At 48.1% G+C, this 22,839-nt stretch overlaps 2 protein-coding genes across 5 annotated transcripts in view; one reads left to right on the top strand and one right to left on the bottom strand.

Moving 5' to 3' along the window:
• The window catches only part of LOC135916715 (spliceosome-associated protein CWC27 homolog), a 315,399-nt gene that overhangs the window by 68,064 nt on the left and 224,496 nt on the right, over nucleotides 1-22,839 (top strand). The gene's annotated exons all lie outside the window — the stretch shown is intronic.
• LOC135916700 (uncharacterized) lies at nucleotides 6,012-22,197 on the bottom strand. Its single transcript, XM_065450142.1, has 3 exons — nucleotides 22,110-22,197; nucleotides 11,135-11,774; nucleotides 6,012-6,132 (listed from the first exon to the last, which is right to left on the bottom strand). Exons 1-3 carry the CDS (start codon nucleotides 22,195-22,197, stop codon nucleotides 6,012-6,014), a joined length of 849 nt encoding a protein of 282 aa, XP_065306214.1.

The raw sequence follows: 22,839 nt of genomic DNA, 5'->3' as shown, positions 1-22,839 counted from the left end.
TAAACCCCGGCCCTCAGTCCCCAGCAGCTGCAAAGCAACTGACCACGGCGGTAGTCAGACCTGTGACGCAGCAGGGGGTGCTAAGAATCACTGGCTCCGGATAGGCCGCCATTGGAATATGAACCTGGCAACGTTTAACGCTAGAATGTTATCTAGTGAGGCGAGTCTATCAGTGCTATTGGAGGAATTAGAGGGCAGTAAATGGGATATAATAGGGCTCAGTGAAGTTAGGAGGCCAAAAGAAGCATATACAGTGCTAAAAAGCGGGCACGTCCTGTGCTACCAGGGCTTAGAGGAGAGAAGAGAACTAGGAGTCAGATTCCTGATTAATAAGAATATAGCTGCTAACATACAGGAATTCTATAGCATTAACGAGAGGGTGGCTGGTCTTGTTGTGAAACCTAATAAGACGTACAAATTGAAGGTGGTACAAGTCTATGCCCCTACATGCAGTCATGATGACCAGGAAGTCGAAAGCTTCTATGGAGACGTGGAATCGGCGATGGGTAGAGTGAAAACTAAATGCGCTATACTAATGGGAGACTTCAATGCCAAGGTAAACAAGAAGCAGGCTGGAGACAAGGCAGTGGGGGAATATGGCATAGATACTAGGAATAGCAGGGGAGAGTTCTTAGTAGAGTTTGTGGAACAGAATAATATGCGGATAATGAATACCTTCTTCCGCAAGCGGGATAGCCGAAAGTGGACGTGGAGGAGCCCGAACGGCGAGACTAGAAATGTAATAGACTTCATACTCTGAGCTAACCCTGGCATCACACAAGATGTGGACGTGCTCAGCAAGGTGCGCTGCAGTGACCACAGGATGGTAAGAACTCGAATTAGCCTAGACCTGATGAGGGAACAGAAGAAACTGGCACATAAGAAGCAAATCAATGAGTTAGCGGTAAGAGGGAAAATAGAGGAATTCCAGATCAAGCTACAGAACAGGTATTCCGCTTTAACTCAGGAAGAGGACCTTAGTGTTGAAGCAATGAACGACAATTTTGTGGGAATCATTAAGGAGTGTGCAATGAAAGTCGGTGGTAACTCCGTTAGGCAGGATACCAGTAAACTATCGCAGGAGACGAAAGATCTTATCAAGAAACGCCAATGTATGAAAGCCTCTAACCCTACAGCTACAATAGAACTGGCAGAACTTTCAAAGTTAATCAGCAAGCGTAAGACAGCTGACATAAGGAAGTATAATATGGATAGAATTGAACATGCTCTCAGGAACGGAGGAAGCCTAAAAACAGTGAAGAAGAAACTAGGAATTGGCAAAAATCAGATGTATGCGTTAAAGAGACAAAGCCTGCATTATCATTACTAATACGGATGAGATAGTTCAAGTGGCTGAGGAGTTTTATAGAGATTTATACAGTACCAGTGGCACCCACGACGATAATGGAAGAGAAAATATTCTATAGGAATTCGAAATCCACAGGTAACGCCGGAAGAAGTAAAGAAAGCCTTGGGAGATATGCAAAGGGGGAAGGTAGCTAGGGAGGATCAGGTAACAGCAGATTTGTTGAAGGATGGTGGGCAGATTGTTCTAGAGAAACTGGCCACCCTGTATATGCAATGCCTCATGACATCGAGTGTACCGGAATCTTGGAAGAACGCTAACGTAATCCTAATCCATAAGAAAGGGGACGCCAAAGACTTGAAAAATTATAGACCGATCAGCTTACTGTCAGTTGCCTACAAAGTATTTACTAAGATGATCGCAAATAGAATCAGGAACACCTTGGAGTTCTGTCAACCAAAGGACCAGGCAGGATTCCGTAAAGGCTACTCAACAATAGACCATATTCACACTATCAATCAGGTGATAGAGAAATGTGCAGAATATAACCAACCCTTATATCTAGCTTTCATTGATTACGAGAAAGCATTTGATTCTGTTGAAACCTCAGCAGTCATGGAGGCATTACGGAATCAGGGTGTAGATGAGCCGTACGTAAAAATACTGAAAGATATCTATAGCGGCTCCACAGCCACCGTAGTCCTCCATAAAGAAAGCAACAAAATCCCAATAAAGAAAGGCGTCAGGTAGGGAGATACGATCTCTCCAATGCTATTCACAGCGTGTTTACAGGAGGTATTCAGAGACCTGGATTGGAAAGAATAGGGGATAAAAAGTTAATGGAGAATACCTTAGTAACTTGCGATTCGCTGATGATATTGCCCTGCTTAGTAACTCAGGGGACCAACTGCAATGCATGCTCACTGACCTGGAGAGGCAAAGCCGAAGGGTGGGTCTAAAAATTAATCTGCAGAAAACTAAAATAATGTTTAACAGTCTCGGAAGAGAACAGCAATTTACAATAGGCAGCGAGGCACTGGAAGTGGTAAGGGAATACATGTACTTAGGGCAGGTAGTGACGGCGGATCCCGATCATGAGATGGAAATAATCAGAAGAATAAGAATGGGCTGGGGTGTGTTTGGCAGGCATTCTCAGATCATGAACAGCAGGTTGCCATTATCCCTCAAGAGGAAAGTGTATAATAGCTGTGTCTTACCAGTACTCACCTACGGGGCAGAAACCTGGAGGCTTATGAAAATGGTTCTACTTAAATTGAGGAAGACGCAATGAGCTATGGAAAGAAGAATGATGGGTGTAACGTTAAGGGATAAGAAAAGAGCAGGTTGGGTGAGGGAACAAACGCGAGTTAATGACATCTTAGATGAAATCAAGAAAAAGAAATGGGCATGGGCAGGACATGTAATGCGGAGGGAAGATAACCGATGGTGATTAAGGGTTACGGACTGGATCCCAAGGGAAGGGAAGCGTAGCAGGGGGCGGCAGAAAGTTAGGTGGGCGGATGAGATTAAGAAGTTTGCAGGGACGACATGGCCACAATTAGTACATGACCGGGGTTGGTGGCGAAGTATGGGAGAGGCCTTTGCCCTGCAGCGGGCGTAACCAGGCTGATGATGATGATGATGACATAATGTTACGGGCATGTAGGGAGTATAAGACTGTATTTACAATGTATATACTAACAGAGTCAGTGGGGTTAAAATGGCTGACTAGTAACAACACGCAGCAGCCAGCGTCTTGCGATCTTCTTCTTCCTCTCTCTCTTCTTTCATCCTTCTGTAACAATATTAATCTTCTACCCAACTCTTATACTCTCTCTGTTAACGTCCTCAATCATTCGTTGTAACTCATCTGCAGTGTTGATGAATAGAACAATGTCATCTGCACACCGAAGGTTGCAGAGATATTCGCCGTTGATCCTTACTCCTAAGCCTTTCTAGTTTAATAGCTTGAATACTTCTTCCAAGCACGCAGTGAATAGCATTGGATAGATTTTGTCTTGTCTGACCCCTTTCTTTATAGATATCCTCTTGCTTGTGGAGAATTAAGGTAGCTGTGGAATCTCTGTAGATACTTTCCAACATATTTGCGTAAACATCCTGTACTCCTTGCTTACGTAATGCCTTTATGACTGCTGGTATCTTGACTTTAAGCACTTGTTTATCTGCCTGGGGTCCATGCACATGCGTAGCCTTCTGTCCTTTTTCTGAACATGAATGAGGGGGCTTGCCCAGTTAATTGGTTCCTAGACCTTTTGCATGATTCCTGCTTGCTCCACGCACTGCAACTCTTCTCGTAAAGGTTCTCTTAGCACGAGGGGTACTCGTCACGCTGGTTGCACAAGTAGCGTTGCCCCTACTTCCAACTTGATTTTATACTTGCGGGCTAAGCACACAGTGCCATGCAACAACTGCGGGAAGTCTTTAAAAATGTTGTCCACTCATGCGGTGTTCATGACATCAATTGACTCAAACACTAGCTCTTCGCTCGCTAGTTGTCCCAATATTGCAGGGTTTCTTTTTTTGACAATGAAAAAGCTAATATTGCTTGCTTAATCATTTATAACTCGCAGCTTAGCTACTCTGATGTGCTTGACAACGTGCCCGCTGTAGGTGCGGAGGACCGAGCCACTTGGTCTCATACTTGGTTTTTCCCTGCATCTTTGATAGACTGAATAAAGCAGGAAGTTCCCATGAAGACCTGTGCCTACCTTAAATAAAACAGCTTGGCAGCCTACATCCGCATTAATCAGCCATTCAGCCTTGCTTCCGATAGCGTCGACACTGACTCTCAAAATACTGAAATGGTATTTGTCTTTTCATGCGTCGTGCACCTGAGGACTTCTTTTACAGCACACCGTGAAATGATTCCTTGTTTTGCACAGAAAGCACACGTTGCCAAATGCTGGGCATTTCCCACGTTCGTGCAACCAGTTGCATCGGCTGCATTGTTGACCCAGTTGACTTCGGATGCCAATCCACAGTCGCCACTTGTCTTTCTGGTGATGCCCATGCCTCATTTTGATGTGCTGCTACTTCTGCGGCTTTACACATCTGTTCTGCTTTTAGCACTGGGAAGTTCTTCTCCCGGATAATTTTTTTTGCAATTTCGGGTCGTTGGTGCTGAAAACAATCTGGTTGCAGATCATGGAGCCAACTTGTTGCCTGAAGTTGCATTTGCTGGCTTGCTTCCGTAAATCTTGCACAATATGCTCGAAAGGTATCCCTTTGGCTTGAGTCCTTGACTGAAACAGGTAACGTTCATGCACCTCATTTTGTTGCTCTTGAAAGTACTCTTAGAATTTCTTCGCAGATGTGGCATAGTCCCCTTTGTTTTTGCTCTAAAAAAAATGTAAAATTAGATACCTCAAGTTCGTCGTCCCTGGCACCACTCAACAGTAGAGCTCTTTTTGCGGCTTCCAACCTCGGTTATTTTTGGGATTCCGTTGTCATAAGAAACAGGTCTAACTTCTGTTTGAAGCAGTCCCAATTTTTCGAAATGTTGTTGGCTGTAAGCAGCAGATCCGGAGACTTCACTAACTCCATCTCGTCACTGTCTTATGTTGGTTCGACACGTCAGGTTCCGCCCCCAGAGAGCAAGCCACTTCTGGCACCATGTATCATGGACGAGTGCAACCAAACGAAGAATGTTTATTCAGATAATGCTCGCGTGTAAAGGGGTACCATGGCTGATATGCATCCGCAGACGCCACTGCACATGACATGCTTGATACAGGTGCTCAAGCTCTTTGCAGACAAATGCGCGACTTACCACAAAATGAGTTCTGTTGCGCACCACCCAATTCTTAATAATGTTTTATAATCTATATGCAGGGTATGTAAAGACTTGGAAATAGCCCTCAATGTAGATAAATGAGTTTTCCCCTGCAGGAGTATCTCCGTCAGCAGCCGTTTGGTGTGTTGTGACACCACGGACCTGAGCACACCACGGTTGGACCTTCCTGCGTTTAACTGTGCGCAGCTTAGCCATGTTTGGGGAAAGGGGGATCTTGTGGGTTGAGCTGATGCTGAGTGCTTCGACCTTCTAGGCTCCTCGGCCCTTTGGCCTCGGCTTCACGTAGACGGCACCCCCAGACTGACCCTTCCGGAGGAAATTGCTAGTTGCCTTTTCCTGTCCTCCTCTCCAAACTTCGTCTTTGTCTCTCACTTTTAATCTTTCTTGTCTTCTCTCTTCTGCATTACTTCTGATTTTCTAGGCAGCGAGGGTTAACGCTGTCTGAGTAGCCAACCTAGGTTATGTCATATTTGTTTATAGTGGTAACATACGCCTGGCGCTTGCAAGAACCGTCTCACAGGTCCTGCAGCGTTGCCTTGTAAGGCTTCACGGTGGGTGGCTGGCGTTACTGTTGAAAAATACACATTCACTTATGGCTATTTCCTTCCCCCCACTATCTGATCTCTCCCTGAAGAGGGGGTGCATTGATGAAATGTTCAACTTCCGAAAGAAACCAATAGAAACATTTCCTAAGTACCATGTGATACATAGCCAACATGAAACAGACTGTCCGTACGATATCTATTTGTGGTTGCAAGAGAGAGAGAGAGATAGCAAAGAGATGAACTGTGGTTGCAAAATATTTTACAGAAGCAATGAGTTCACTTACAATGTAACGAAGATGGCAAATGACGACTTTTTTCTACAAGTGCGTGACAATCTCCAGTACAACTAGCTGTCAAAACGCATGGAGTCTGGGGACATTCCTGTCTCAGTGGGCCCACACAGGTCAAAGAACACTGTTCGCAGCGTCATGTCTGATGATGACATGCTTGAACTTGGTGAAAGTGAGCTGTTGGATGGATGGCAAGACCAGAATGTGGTAAAGGTCCAAAGAATTAAGATAAGACACAACAATATGGAAATTCCAACCAAACATGTAATCATCACCTTTGGTACAAGCGACCTCCCTGAGTCAGTTGAAACCGGACATTGTAAGCTTCATGTACGAGCATACATCCCAATACACGCCTGTGCTTCAAGTGTCAGCATTTTAGGCATGGGTCGCGAAGCTAATGAGTGCGCTCTACCTGTAGCAGTGGGCACAAAGTGTGCATCTAACAGCCATTTTTCAGAAATGGGCACTTCCGCAATCCACTGTGCCAACTGTGATGTAGACCACCACCCCGCCTATTCACAATCATGCCCGTTTTCGAAAAAAGAGAAAAAGATAATAGAACTCAAGGTGAAACTAAACCAGGGTGTCTACCAAGTTGACATTTCCAAATTCCCTGAGTTTTCCAGGTTTTCCTTGATTGGTCTTGCTAAATTCCCTGAGCGACACTGAACTTTGTTTTATGTCGAGACGGGCTGACACCACGTCGCCCGATGCAGTCACTCTCTAATAAGCATGTTAAAAAAAAGTTGCAGCTTCGCCCGAAAGGCGAAGCATCGATCGCGATAGCAAACTAGTAGACAGCTATACGAAGTAAGGCTAGTAGTTTTATTGGCCATATAAGTTTGTAACATTTACTTACTAACTAAATTAACAAGCATGGTGTCACGCATGCAGAAGCAACTGTGAGCACATTTCACTTGATGACCACGGAAAATCGCTGTCACAACGGTGGAGTGAGGAAGCGCGGCAGCAGCAATGAGCGAATTGACTTTCGTGCTGCCTCTCGCTTCAACGCGAACTAAGCGTGGTAAACAGCGCACGGCGGACCCTGTCCCCGTCGCAGATGGCTTTCAAGATACAGCGGCCCGGTCATGCGCGCGCGGCCGCCCGAAGTAGAACGCCCCCTTCCCCTCACCGCCACCACCGTTACCCACGAGACTGAGGGATCGCCATCCATTTGTGCGCAGGCGCGAGTAACAGCGGGCGTGAGAGAGACAATCTGGGGGTTTTTGCTCCTTGAAAATACGACTCTGCCCAGGCACTATGGATGAGGTTTCTTGGCGCGTGTTGTACTCGTTTGTCCCTAGACATGCCGGCTTTGCGGAGTGCGGAGTCCGCGGGCTGCCCGCACGGTGAAGCAGTGGGCACGGACGCCCCATACCTATGGTGATCGCTGTTTCTGAAGGGGCAAGGTTGTATAAGTCGCGGGTCGCTTTTTTCGTCGCGACGATAGATGGGATTTTTTGACAAGCACTTCTCCAGGAGCGCACATGTAACCGGCAAACGGAGGACTCAGGAGAGCTCCTTAGGTGATAATAAAGCAGACAGCGCAGGATCTCCAGGGCACCCAACGGGTAGCTGGGGGATCCAAGCTGGAAGCAAGGCGCCCCGTGGGTTGGTGCCGCGGAGGCCGAAGCGTACCAAGGGGTGTTCGCATAAAAAAGTGGCTGTCCGCGATAGCGGACATCCCATGTTATACACCCCAGGTACGCGCTGGCCTCAGCGAGCCCCAACCCATGGACCAGTACGGGTTCTAGCTTTGGTGTCCTGGAAGTGCCGTCAATAATGAGAAATAATGACACGCTGTTACAATTAGTAAAGCAGACGATTGAATACAGACGCCGACCGATTTTCCGGACTCCGAAAATTCGGACATGCCCGATTATTCGGTCAGCTTCGCGGCACCGCCATTCTCCCCATAGACTATAATGTATAACAACTGCCGAAAGTTCGAACACCTTGCAACCTCTCATCTGATTTTTCGGACACTCCTTAGCACCATGCACCGACTCTGACCGGTGCATGGTTCGACTTGCTGAACGCCATTTTTATTTTGAACGGAGCTTCCTTGCTGCCCCACGAAGTGGCGCTACTGGAAATCCCCGCTCATCATCATCGTTTCTGCCTGGTTAGATAGAGTGGCTCTGCAGCAGTTCCGGTTTCAGCTTAGTAAGCCATGTCAAGGCAATCCAGCAGCTGATTTGTTTCTTCGCGCAAGACGCTGCGAGCAGGCCGCGTTTTTCGTTTGTGCGACTCTTGTCGGTACGGTGGTGTTTGCTTTGTGTGCTATGTCGAGGTTTCGGTGATCCAACGCGGCATACGTAAACATTGCGTCAAGGGTCTAATGGCGCAGACTGCGCTGACGCGGGAAATGTTCTGCCGAGACCTGCACAGTGTTGCATTGCGATTCCGGACACCGTCTCATTTGACAGTTTCATAGGTGCTGGCACTGCTGTATTGACATGCGCAGAACTTGACGACGGCAAGATCATTCGTCAGGTTTCTGCTGCACCGCCGGACGATGACGAGTCGGAAGATGACGCACCATGTGCTGCGCTGCCGTGGCATGCGGAGCGTATACAAACAGTGACTGTGCTTTCAGCCGCTAATAGTGACCGTACGACCCTCTCCGAGATTCAGGCTTATCTGATAGCGCGTAAACGGAACAGCGTGCAACGGCGCATTCACGATTTCTTCCAAGCCTACTGCCGAGCCCGAATAAGTGCGTGGAAATAAAGGATTTCATTCTTTTTTCTTAATCTGATTTTTCGGACACCTGTTTATTCGGACATTTTCGCAGACCCCGTGAGGTCCGAATAAACGGTCGGCGACTGTAAACATAATTACGTCCAGCCGTCAACTTGTGACGCTAAGCCCGAGCACACCCGCGCCCCACGTACGACTTTTGCAACACCAGTCAGAACTTTGCCTCTGAAGGTACATCGGACAGACATTCTCGCGCCTGCGGCGCTGGTGCCGAGTCAGTCATCGTCACCGGCGGCCTTTCAGCCACTTGCGCTCAACTGACTGAGCACGACCGCCGCAGCCGCGAGACAGCATGTCCGAGACAGCGGTCGCCACATCGGGCGTCAGTGCCCGCTGCTACACCTATTTTGCCGCGCCGGCAGCCAGCGTCCGTGCGTAAACAAACTCGACTCCACTCCGCAATGCCGGCACGCCTAGGGACAAACGCCTACACATATGCGCTAAGAAACCTCCTCCGTAGTGCCTAGGCAGAGTCATATATTGAAGGAGCAGAAGCACCCAGACCTTCTCTCTCGCGCCTGAACACAAACGGAAGTCGATCCCTCAAATGAGCGTCTCGTCCGTTCCCCTGGTGCCTTGCCCGCGACAGTGCACTTCCTCGCTGCTTTCCTCCGTCGAGTGCGCGAGATTGAGCCGCTGTCGACGGCTCACCCGCACATACAGCATGCGGGGCACGCCGACGATTTTATCGCCCTTGGACTTTATACGGAGACTCACGGCGATGGCGACGGTAAAAACGCACCTGGAGTGTCCATGTAATTGCTACTGCAATTATAAAAACACATAATCTAGTTTGAATAGTAAGGTGTAATGTTTACTTCATTCAAAAAGAAAACAGAAGGGTTAGTAAGATGCAGAGCAAGTAAAATATTCTCGATAAAAAAATGGTAAAGCCCTTTGCAAATTGAGTCGAATATTGTCAAATACGAATAAAAAGGAGGCGCACACAGAAGCAAATATTTTTCAAAGTGAGCTATTTTTATTAAGTGATAGCAACCATCTTGGTTGGAGGCCCGAACTTTCTCACAAGTGATTCTCTCTCACCAGATACAAAGTGAACGTCAACTGTCCTGATATACGCTCAGCTCGCGCACAATGCCCCAGTGTTGCGTTTCACTGTTTTAGAGAGTTTATTTCAGTTTGAATGAGGGACACCTGCATCTCGGCGTCAGCCAACACTTTCTGTTTTTTTAGCTCGAGCTGCTTCAAAGATGCGGCGACACGCTTCCTTTCTCGTTCGTTCTTGAGTGCGTCGGCCCTTTCTGTTTTCGTCCTTTCTAGCTCCTCCTTCCACCGTGCGTTCGTCCCACGGACCATTTGACGCATTCTCTTAGTCACTTCTACGCTGGCAACTCCTCCAGCCGATGACACGGAGTCAAAGACGATTCGTTGGGCGACCAGAGATTGTTCCTTCTGATTTTCAACAAGACAGCCCTTGTTAACAGAAAATCCCCGCTCCACAGACGCATTTCCGTGCGAAAGAGATAGAATCATCTTGGCAAAAGTGAGTAGTTCCTTGTGTGAACCACAGATGCCTGCCCAAAGGGTATCCAGCCGATCCGTGCTCCTGTTAAAATTTTTAAGCGCTGCTTGCGCCGAGGCTAAGGAGCACACATGCTTGTAGGACTGCATTGCCCGATCAGCTTCTGCTCCGGTCATCCATTGGTGTTCCGTCGCAACTTCGAGTGCATCAGTGAAACGCCTTTCCCCAAGCTCCGGAATCAGAGCGCACGCGGGATTCAGAGAGGACGATCCCCTCGTCAGCTTAAATTTCAACGGCGACCTTTCCACGATTTTTTTGACGCAGTTCTTTATGAAAGCGGTGCAGTCCCTTCTGAACTAAAAAATAGTACCATCTGAAAGTTTTGGGGCCTTTCGGAGCGCATTCTTCGTAGCAAAGCCAAGGTCGATCTTGGGCGTCGCAAGAACGTTCGCATGCTGGTCCATGTCAACTTTTATCAACTCCAACAGACTGTCCGCTGCCATCATCACTTCTTTCTTCACTATTCTACTCATTAGTGATCGCAGAAGATTTTCCAATGCTGTACCAAGAAATGGAAGCATAGGCGAATCCGTCTGGAACTGAGCCAGGAACGGCTGCAATTCTTCCGCGATACAAAGCATAAAAGTTAGCTTTGCAGACAACAGAGGATCTTGGATGGATGTTTCGACGACGCCGTAACTGGCGCTGGTCGGTCGCTTGTTCTCGTTTCGACACAACTCAACGTACACCTTTAGGTGAGGCAGGACCTCAAGAGCCCTCGAAATTACTCGAACATTTTCAAGCCATCGCACAGAGCAAAACTTCAAAGGGTAAATGTTGCTCCCGGTAATGCGTGCGTATTCAGCACGTCGGGCAGGTACGCATTTAAATAAATTGTACATAGCCCGGAAAAATTCCGCAAGTTGCCATCCTGTTGCCGCATGTCCAGTTTTGAACGCGCCGTTCACCACATGAAGGCCACAGCTTCCAACGTCGAGAATTTGGCGGCCGTCATTGGATTCACACAGTTCTTGCTTGATCTCACGGAGAAACTTCATGTTGACGTTTGGCCCGTCCATTGATATCTGAAGAATTTTCGAACGTGAGAGTCCATCAGTGGCACTTTTAAATGCGGACACCAATTCTTCAGCTTGCGTGCGCCCAAGAAAGCATGACGTCAGGTAGCGTGTTTTCACGCTTCCCTCTGCATCCGACCAAAAGCGAACCAACACGTCCATTTGCTCCTTCTGTGCAACTTTGTTTAACGATTCGTCAAACGCTAAGACGAGGTAGGAGGCTTGGTTCAATTCCGACACGAGGCTCTCTCTAAAGAAAGGTGCGAGGCCATAGACAATAGTATATCCCACATTATCTTTGCCAAGCTGCACTTTCTTGGCAGTAGCTGATGATGGGAACATCAACGGGAACAGAGAAGCCGATGCCGCGGCAGCACGGAATGATGTGTGCGTCATGACAGCATTGAGACACCACATCACCTCAGCATTTAACACTTCTGTGTCACGTTGAAAAATATCCTTTGCCGCACGCTCGGGTTGAATGTCCGTAGCTGTGGTTGAAGAAGATGAAGGCGGCGCAGAACCTGACGCCACTGGCCCAGCTTTGGTCACAACAGCGCCCGACGGTTCACTTACTGGCGGCGTAAGAAACGAAGCTACAGAAGGTGTCCTGGCTCCGTTTGCAGCAAGTCGGTGCTTCTTACTTACAGCGTGACTTGTCAGCGCTCTTCTTCCCATGTTGCTCAGCGAAAGCTGCTTTCTGCATAGCGTACAGTACGCCGCGTTCACATTATTTTCAACGGGCCTAACCCAGGTGGCAAACTCACAATGTTTCGGATTCGTCCAGTCCTGGACGAAAGTACACTTGGATGCGCTCATACTTGACACCGAACAAAGCTTGCCTGCTGCACCACTGCTGTAACTAAACCAAGTCGGGTCAGAACGGGGTCACTAAAACTTAAAAAATGCGACACGATTCCATACTTTGTATCTCTGCCAGCATCGGCAGCTCGCGGCAGCGTTATGGCAGGGCGCGAAGCTATAGTCGCCCTCTGCTTTGCCGCCTGCGTCCCGCGCGTGCCACCCCTCAAGGTAGAAATGGACGCTTCCATCGAAGCATTGCGCAGGAAAAGTTGGTTTAAGACTCGTACTGGAAAGCGGAAGCGTAGCGACAACTTTCTGTGGCTCTGCAGGGAAAGCTACGGAGGCAAAGCGCGCGCAAGTGAGCCTTTCTGAAGAGTCCCGCGTTTTCATCCACGTTAGTTTAAGCTGGGGAAGAGAAAACACACATCTTATTAGAAACAGTTAAATAAAACAAAACACACCACTGAACGTAAAAGGTTACTTATTTTGCGGCTTTTCCCTTCTCCGTCTGGACAAAAGGGAACCGCCGCTCGTGGAAGCGCGTCGATTCAGCGTCTTCTCCGAGCAACCGAAAGCACTGTCAAGCGCTGACGGACTAGTTGGTGCGGTAACACATGGGCAGAAGCTCCGCCCCCGTAGAAAGTTGTCCGCGAGTTTATAGTCTCGCTTGCAACTCTTTCTGCCGCCTCGCTGTAGCTTTTTCGGCTGGGAAACAACAAGTGGGGGGGGACGCCGGCGACCGTCGAAAAACTTGATTGCGAGCCTTACGAAGCCCGTTCTCTGCAGTACGTGGCGCCTGGAAGTGTCCGCATAATTTCGACTCGCTTAGAAATTTGAAGTGCTGCGCTTTTTGCCGCTTTCCTGGCACGTTCTCTAGAAAGTACAGTGCGGGAGCCCGGCGATGGCTGTGGAGAAAACGCGCTTCATACGAATCGTATAAAGTGCGTCCTGTCTGTTACTCGAGCCAGCATTACTGCGACTTTTCCCTGAGAAAGGCACAAATTCCCTGAGTTTTCCCTGAGTTTTTCCAGACTATACAAATTCCCTGAGAATTCCCGGTTTTCCCGGTTGGTAGACACCCTGCTAAACATCTTTCCAGAAGTGTGCAAGTGTTTTTCTGCTTTCAATCAGTCAAATCCATCCTACTCTGATGTGATGTGCTAAGGGCCGCCCGAGTCATTCGGCAGCCGTTGGAGTTAACACAGAGTGTGACACTGGTCCCACTCCGTGTAACTCAATATCCCCCCCCCCCCCCTCCCCACTCCTCCTGACAGGAGCAGCAAGCGCTGCTCTGCCTACAGCCAAGAAGGGCCAGCAGATCCAGGCCTGCTGGTCCCAGGGCCAATGCCTATGCAGACAGGCCTGAAAAACCGCCTCTGAAAAGGCGATGGATGCAGCCAACGCCCCTCCGGTGTCTCGAATACCGAAGGAATGGTGTAGCTCTGTGGAGTGTGCCGGGAAAAAAAAATCTCTTATCACGGGGCCTGGAAAGGCCTCATGAGCTAACTTGATCTACCTCTCTTGATACACAGCACGAAACACTCCCAATGTGGCTGCATATTGGAAGTGGCTACATACAATACATAAGGGGTCTACTCCGCAATCTAGATGACATAAAGGAATTCCTACACAAGTTTAATCCAAGCGTGCTGTGTGTTGTTACGGTTCACTGTGTGCGGTGATGAATGGAATGGATGCCAACTGCCCGAGACACGACATGCCTAATCATCATGCTCATCAACTTGAAAAACTTATCCGTAGAGTGTGTGCAACGTGATTATGCAACAGTGCAAATCCTACTCTACTCTGTCGTCCATTCACCACTTCTGTGCCGAGCAATGGTTTCTCTCCGTATTCCTCTGTGTGGGCTGACCTCCTGACGTGACTTCTGCTCACCACCTTCTACTGGTATGAATTCTTGCTGGCATTATCAGATTACACGTTGGCGCACATTAGTGGATTACTAATTATAGCTGGAGATTTTAATCTCCTAGCAATTGATTGGGCTTGCAGCACCACATCTCACCTGCTCGACAATACAAGATATAATGCTGGCAGGTGACTTAGTTCAAGTTGTTCATGAAACCACCCATGAATCTGAAGGGGGTGGTGCAATATGGGATCTTGTCAGCAGAAGTATTGTTATGTCGTTCATGTAGAGGGCCGTATATCCAACCATAAGTTAGTTTTTTCTTACACCCTAAATAACTGATTGAAGACTCGGCCCGAGAGCAAGACTGTCAAAAACTTTAATCAGGGAAACGATAATGCGATTCTGGACGAGCTGTGGGCGAGCAGGTAACTTGCGAAACCATGATGTTATTACTTTGTGGAATAAGTTTAAAGAAACTGTTAAAAAATGCATTTACAACTTTGTTCCTACGAGGCATATTAAGTCAAGTCACCACAACCCGTTGGGTTGATAGGAACATTATACAATTGAAAGGCAGGGTTAAGCGGGCAAAAAAGAAGTCACCAATAACGAATCGCTGCGTCAACTACAAGAACAATTACACCGTGCATTGTCATGTGAAAAAACAAATATTTCGAGATTACTTTGCCTAGTTTTATTAGAACAAATCCTCACAAGTACTGGCATTTTCTCAGGTCAAAATCTTAATTAACAAATTGATTAAATAAATAACATGGATGTGCCTATAATGGAGCTGAGGGGCATAGCTGACGTGTTAAATGAATACTTCATTCCGTATTCTCTCCGGCTAAAAGCGACATCCAGTCATTTGGACCTTCATTGTTTGATGATAACTTTATATCTGTTGAAGGTGTCTTCTCTCTCTTATTGAACCTTAAGGAAAGATCTTCAGGTGGCCCAGATAACATTCCCAATGCTTTTTTGCGCCGATGTGCTGAGCCTGCACCACATATTCCCACTGTGATTTTTCATTCCTGTTTAAGACTGGCTATTATTCCACATTATCGGCATGTCATCTGGATAGTGGCAGTGCACAAAAAAGGAGACTGCTTACAAAAGGAAAACTTCTGCCCAATATCTCTGACTTCAACCTGCAGCAAAATACTTGAACACATCCTCGAACTTTTCGTAACCGAATTCCTTGAACGTAATAAACTGCTATCTAATAACCAGCATGGATTTCGCAAAAACCTTTCAACAATTACACAGCTTCCTACTACTATTCATGAGATTGCTTCAACCCTCGATTCGGCCGGACAGATTGATCTAGTCTTTTTGGATTTCAGCAAAGCTTCTGATTGTGTATCCCACAGTCAACTTCATAACAAACTTCACAGATTTGGCCTACCATCTTTTATTATAAATAGGATCAAACAGTACTTGTCAGACCAAACTCAGTTAGTGCAGGTCGATGGGTACTCGTCCACGCGTTTGCCAGTTATGTCTGCATGCCTCATGTCTCACTTGCCAGAATGACCAGATTTCATTAAACTGAATACAAATATTTGGGATTGACAATCACTAAACCCTTAAGTGGTCCTCCCACATCGAAAACATTTGTACAGCATCTACTCGGAAACTCTGCTTACTTAGACACAAACTAAAAGGTGCGCCATCAGATAAAAAGCTTCTTGCCTACAAAACTTTTGTTTTGCCTAAAATTGAATATGCGAGTGTACTTTGGGATCCCCGCTATCAAAAGATTAGCATAGGCTCGAGATGGTCCAGAGGTGGGCAGTAAGCCTTATAGTTAACAAATATAAGAGAACAGATTCACCGTTGTCCATAATGCTGGTAAATAAGATACCAACTTTAGAGCAGTGCAGGAAAATAGCGAGACTTGTTTTACTGATGCAGTGTTATTTCATAATGTGCGAATCATTGACTTTGCACGCCCAACATATTTCAGGAGAGAGTTCCTTTATTTTTGCATCTTCCTGCTGTTATATGTATTGCACTCAATTGTGAGCTGTATTATTTTATCTGAGCAGGTGGCACCGTTTTTTTTTATTGGTTCTAGTTACACTAATATGTTTGCTTTATATTATCTGCTTTGTGTGCTTGCGTGCAGCGCAGCTTTGTTCGTGCCACAAAACTGTGCAATTGTACAAAAAAAAAATTTTCTACTGGCATGGTCCTTCCTGACCTCAGTATACTGTAAATAAATAAAATAAATACACTCATTACCTATGTGCCAGGGCATTCCTCTCTCTGCATTTCTCTATGTGGGTTGACCAGTGCGCTGACAAGGCCCTCTACCAGGGAGCAAGAAAGAATGAGATTGCCCGCATGGTATAGGGTATAAGAAGGCCAGTGAGGTTCCACGAAGATAGCTTCTCTGCCCTTGTGTGCAGGAGCACGCACGCTGAACGTTTCTGTACTTTTTGCCTTGGAGCGCCCCGTTCACCCGTAACAATGTATTAAACTTCTGTTTTTTTGTTTTTACATCATCTCCTCTTCCCTGCCAGACCCTCTCTGGTGGTCAGTCTGGTTCGAGCTCCAAGCAGATCCTGTTGAATGTCGCCGAAACCTCGTCCCCATACAACTGGTGGCAGCCGTAACAGTGTGCATTTAAGAGACACCACTTCAATTCTATACGCATAAACTTTGTGCAGCAGTATGCCATTTACCGCAAATACTGTAATGACACTTTTGCTTTATCGGGTGGTCTCACCATAATAGTTGATATGGGTGTCAGCTGCCAGCATCTACAGCTGCAAACGCCCCTTTAGGCCGTTACAGTCAGACAGTGCTCTTTGGTAAGCTGTTGACATTTCTTTATACATCCCACCCGGCTATCAGCTCTCCAGAACAGAATTTTAAAGTTTTATTGCACAACTTCTGGAGCCCTGCGTTGTCGTTGAAAACCTAAATGCACATAATACCTTGTGGAGCGACTGTTGATGTGATGCCAGAGGGCACCTGATAAAAAATTTCCTCTTATGTACAGGTGCATGTTTGCTAAATAAGAAGACCACTTTTTACAGCTTCGTAAAGGAAACATTTTCATACATAGATTTAAGCATTGCATCAAGTACAGTTCTGCCGCACTTGGAGTGGGAGGTGGTTAAGAATCCATATGGGAGTGACCATTTTGAGATTATTTTATAATTAACAAAACTGGATGAATGCTCTCCACGTGTACCCCACGGGAAAGTCGACTCAGCGGACTGGCAGTGATATGGAGAGCTGACATATTTGACCTTGGATGACATTCGTATGCTTAGAATTCACAATAAAGTTGCACATTTAACAGCATTTATTGTTGATGCAGCGTCAATATTGTTACTTGTAGAAAGACACAGACGAAAGAGGCTATTTACAGGCTATTTACACTGGACTGGAGCCAGAGCGCCAGGCCGACATTCACTTGCGCCAAGGGCACAGACCCACTTCGTCGTCGTTCTCGTGGCGGCTTGTCCCTTGAGCATCACGCGATGATATTGTAATACTACCCCCCGGCGGCAAAAGCGCCGTCACGGTGCTGTTAAATATCCAAGGGGCAGAGAGAGTTGTAGGGTTTGAGTCGGGCGACGTGGACAATGTCGCTGGTTGTCACAGCAGAGGACGTAGTGGGCGTGGCTAGAGCGATTTCGTAGGTGACATCGGTCACTTGGCGAAGCACGCGATATGGGCCCGTGTAGCAGGAAAGCAGTTTTTAACAAAGGCCAACTTTACGCGATGGTGACCAAAGCAACACGAGGGTGCTGGGCACAAAATTGACATCACGGTGACAGAGGTCGTAGAGCAGCTGCTTTTGTTTGTCTTGAGAGACTTGTAGACAAGCGCGCGCAAGTTGGCGAGCATGGTCAGCATGGGTGATAGCATCACGGGCATAAGCGCTAGTTGATGCTGTGGTGGACGGAAGCACAGTGTCCAGTGGTCATACATTGTTCCAGTGGTCATACGGCCATACAAGAAGTAAAAAGGAGAAAAGCCAGCAGTGTCGAGACGGGAAGAATTGTATGCAAAGGTGATGTAAGGTAGAGCCTGGTCACAGTCACGGTGGTTGTCCGAAACGTATTTGGATAGCTTGTCTGTAAGGGTACGGTTCAAACGCTAAGTGAGGCCGTTCGTTTGAGGGTGGTAGGAGGTGGTAAATTTATGCTGTATTGAGCAGGCACGCATGATGTCGTCAATGACTTTGGCTAAGAACGTACGGCCACGGTCTGTGAGCAATTGACGCGGAGCACCATGAATCAAAATGATATCATGCAGAAGGAAGTCCGCAACATCAGTTGTGCAACTGGTCGGAAGAGTGTGGGTTATGGCGTAGCGGGTTGCGTAGTGTCCACCGCAACTGCAACCCACTTGTTTCCTGATGTAGATTCCGGAAATGGACCGAGAAGTTCTAAGCCGACACGATGGAAGGCCTCGGCAAGGATGTCGAGCGGCTGCAGGTAACCAGCGGGGAGCTGGGAAGGCTTCTTGCGTCGTTGGCAAAGTTCACAAGCGGTGACATAACGTTGTACGAAACTGGCAAGGCCCAGCCAGAAAAAATGGCGATGCACACGGTCATAGGTTCGAGATACGCTGAGGTGTCCTGCCATTAGTGCGTCGTGAAGCTCTTCTAGAACGGTTGAGCGGAGGTGTTTAGGTATGACAAGTAGAAACTCAGAGCCGTCCGGATGAAGGTTACGACGGTACAGAGTACAGTCGCGGAGGACAAAGAGGCGTAGTGTGGCGCCGGCCGGAGAGTGTTCAAAATGGTCGATGAGTGCTCTGATGTAGGCGTTACAACGTTGCTCATCGGCGAAATGAAGCAGCTGTGACACAGAGAATACGCAAGCAGCACTGGTAATATTGGAGGAGTCAGGGTCGTCAACAGGGTAACGCGACAAGCTGTCAGCGTCTTGGTGCAGGCGGCCAGACTTGTAGACCACGGAATATGAAAATTCTTGCAGCCTCAATGCCCATCGACCAAGTCGGCCTGTAGGATCTCTTAGCGATGAGCGCCAGCAGAGAGCATGATGGTCGGTGACTACGGAAAAAGGGCGACCGTAAAGGTAAGGATGGAACTTCACAACCGCCCAGACTACAGCAAAGCATTCTCGTTCCGTAATGGAATAGTTGCACTCTGATGGTGTGAGGAGGCGGCTCACATAAGCAATAACGCGATCCTGGCCACGCTGACGCTGGGCTAAGACGGCACCTACGCCATGACCGCTGGCATCTGTACGCAATTCTGTAGGGGCATCAGGGTCGAAGTGGGTGAGAATAAGTGGTGAGGAGAGAAGAATAACGAGACGAGAGAAGGCGGTGGCTTCTGCAGTACCCCACGAGAATTGTATGCCTTTCTTGAAAAGATTAGTGAGGGGTCTAGCAATCGTCGCAAAATTATGAACAAAACGACGAAAGTACGAGCATAGCCCTACAAAACTTCGAACGTCTGCGGCTGTCTTCGGAACTGGAAAGTCTCGGACAGTGCGAGTTTTGTCGGGACCAGGCTGTACTCCGGAAGTGTCAACGAGCTGGCCCAGAACAGCAATTTGACGGCGGCCGAAACAACATTTGTACGAGTTAAGTTGCAGCTTCGCCTTTCGAAATACATCAAGTATACCTGTTACACGCTCAAGGTGAGTGTCGAGCGTGGGCAAGAAGACGATGACGTCGTCGAGGTAACAGAGACATGTGGATCATTTGAAACCTCGGAGCAAGGAGTCCATCATGCGCTCAAAGGTGGCAGGGGCGTTGCATAATCCAAACGGCATTACTTTAATTTGGTATAGGCCATCAGGTGTGATGAACGCGGTTTTTTCTCTGTCCATATCGTCAACAGCAACCTGCCAGTATCCAGAACGAAGATCAATAGAAGAGAAATAGCTGGAACCGTGGAGGCAGTCAAGGGCGTCGTCTATACGTGGGAGTGGGTAGACGTCCTTCTTAGTAATGTTGTTCAGATGACGGTAGTCTACACAGAAGCGCCACGTGCCATCCTTCTTCTTAACCAACACTACAGGTGACGCCCAGGGATTCGAAGAAGGCTCAATGATGTTTTTGTCTAGCATTTTGTTCACTTTGCTTTGAATTACTTGGCGTTCCGATGCAGAAACTCGATACGGTCGTTGGTGAATAGGAGTAGCATCGCCAGTAAGAATCCGATACTTGACCGCGAGCGTCTGGCCTAAAGGGCGATCGTCGAAGTCGAAAATATCTCTTTAGGACGATAATACTTGATAAAGGTCTTCAGCTTTCGCAGAAGACAGGTCCGTCGCAACCATTTTCTATAACTTGGGATCGGCGGCCGAAGCTGGCACGATGGGCCTGCTAAGCTCGCAAGAAGCATCGGTCGATAAAGTCGCTACATGATGGTCGCCGAAACAATCAACATTGGCAAGGCAAATACCTTGCGGTAGAATTTGCTTTGCCAATCCAAAGTTAAAGATAGGCATGAAAGTGCGGTTCGCAGTAATAGTAAGTATACTGTGAGGCACGGTAACGTCATACTATAGTGGAATGTCGGGCAGAGGAGTGACGAGGTACTCGCCATCAGGGTCTGGTGGGGAAGACAAGAGTTCAATATAGGCTATTGATTTTGGCGGCAGGCGAATAAAGCCGGTGGGGCATAGGCAGCATTGGGGTGCGTCAGAAGGTTCTATGAGAATCGGCAACTCAAGGCGAAGGGTACTGGCAGAGCAGTCAATAAGAGCAGAATGCGTGGAGAGAAAATCGAGGCAGAGAATGAGGTTCTGGGGGCAATGAGCAATCACGGTGAAGAGGACAGGAGTGTGGCGGCCGGCGATGCTAACACGTGCCGTACACATGCCGATGATAGGCACAGTAACGCCATCCGCAACGCGGATGACGCTGGGGTGAGGAGCTTGTTCAATCGTCGTCGGAAGGCAGCACTCATAATAGAAAGATGTGCCCCTGTATCGATGAGTGCCGTGACAGGATAGCCATCAATGTCAAGAAGGTTTTGGTTTGTGTTTAACGTGAGCAGAGGATTTGAGGGCAGTGTCGACAATGCAGCTTCACCTCCAGAAGGTGCAGTGCCTAGTTTTCAGGCTGGATCCGGGAGGCGATAGGCGGCGAAGAGAAGCGAAGGGGTTGGGGCGAACGAGACTGATGGCGTCGAGGTTAAGGTGAGCGGCTATAGCGAAAGTTCGGAGCAGGACCACCAGCGACAGTGGGTTCTCTGTGGGTGGTATAGGGAATGGAAGGTCCAAAGGGGCGGGAATAAGCCGCGGCGTATGTCTGAGGAGGTGGTGGCCATCGGTTGCGGCAGTGACGAGCGACGTGGCCGATGCGACAGCAGTGAAAGCAGGTTGGTTTGTCATCAGGGGTACGCCATTCGGACAGGTTGTGGCGAGATGTGCCGGAAAAGTACTGTTGGGGATGAGGGGGGCCGGTAGAGAACTGGGGAACGCTGGGCGCTGGGTTGAGATGTTGAACACACGGAGTTCAAACCCATGTTCTCAAATTCCTGTCTGACTACGCCCTGAATCATGGCAATCGTGGTTGCTGGTGGATCGGGAGGCGTTGTAGAGAAAGCTGGCGAAAAGGCGGCCTCGAGCTTGCGGCGAACAATACGGGTGACGTCGTCACAGGTGGTAACATGACGCGATCGACCCTCACATGTCAACGTAGCAGCGGTGTTGGGTAGCCGTGTGATGTGGTGTGTGATATGGCAGCTCTTGGCTTGTTCAAGGCGACGGCATTCTTTAATGATGGCGTCGATTGTCGAGACGTTGCCGAAAACAAGCAAATTGAAAGCGTCGTCGGCGATGCCTTTTAGGACATGTGACACTTTATCTGATTCAGACATAGCATCGTCAGCTTTGCGGCATAGAGCCAAGACATCGACGATGTATGAAACGTATGGCTCTCTAGATGTCTGAACACGAGACGCAAGAGCCTTTCTCGCGGCAACCTTGTGGCCAATGGGGTCGTCGAACAGTTCCCGTGAAAGTGTCCCAACTGCTTATCTCGTTGGCATGCGTCTGGTACCACACGCGTGGTGTGCCGCCAAGATAAAAGATGACATTGGTGAGCATAATGGTTGGGTCCCACCTGTTATTAGCGCTGGCATGTTCATATAGCTTGATCCATTTGTCAACGTCCTGTCTCTCCAGGCCAGAGAACACACCATGGTCGCGATGTTGGGCAACTGTGACCATTGGAGCAGTCGGGCCAGCCGAAGCCATTGCAGAGGCGGGCTCGTCACCGGGAGGCATGGTGTCAAGCTCGATGTACTGACCACTCCGGAGTTCCGTGGCGAGGACGGGGATTGCTGACCTCCACCAGAATGTTACGTGTAGAAAGACACAGATGAAAGAGGCTATTTACAGGCTATTTACACTGGACTGGAGCCAGAGCGCCAGGCCGACATTCACTCGCGCCAAGGGCACAGACCCACTTCGTCGTCGTTCTCTTGGTGGCTCGTCCCTTGAGCATTGCTCGATAATATCGTAATAATATGTATCCCGTAAACAAATGGATCGGCTTCTAAACAACATGTTCCCTTTTCCCTGGTCGAGCAATGAATGTAGGGAAGAGCACCATCATCATCATCAGCCTGGTTATGCCCACTGCAGGGCAAAGGCCTCTCCCATACTTTTCCAACTATCGCGGTCATGTACTAATCGTGGCCATGTTGTCCTTGCAAACTTCTTAATCTCATCTGCCCACCTTTCTTTCTGCCACCCCCTGCTACGCTTCCCATCCCGTGGGATCCAGTCCGTAACCCTTAATTACTATCGGTTATCTTCCCTCCTCATTACATGTCCTGCCCATGCCCATTTCTTTTTCTTGATTTCAACTAAGATGTCATTAACTCACCTTTGTTCCCTCACCTATTCTGCTCTTTTCTTATCTCT

Source organism: Dermacentor albipictus, chromosome 3 (assembly GCF_038994185.2).
Source record: "Dermacentor albipictus isolate Rhodes 1998 colony chromosome 3, USDA_Dalb.pri_finalv2, whole genome shotgun sequence".
Classification (NCBI taxonomy): Eukaryota; Metazoa; Arthropoda; class Arachnida; order Ixodida; family Ixodidae; genus Dermacentor; species Dermacentor albipictus.
This window is presented reverse-complemented; position numbering and strand designations above follow the sequence as displayed.

Excerpts from the sequence above, each read along its gene's own strand:
- LOC135916700 (XM_065450142.1), bottom strand. The coding sequence starts at position 22,197 with ATGCCTCCCGGTGACGAGCCCGCCTCTGCAATGGCTTCGGCTGGCCCG. Across the intron at positions 11,775-22,109 it reads TGCCCAACATCGCGACCATG|CTACGGACATTCAACCCGAG; the intron begins GTGTGTTCTCTG and ends CTTCAACCACAG. Across the intron at positions 6,133-11,134 it reads GGACATGCGGCAACAGGATG|CTCACTTTCACCAAGTTCAA; the intron begins GCAACTTGCGGA and ends TCCATCCAACAG.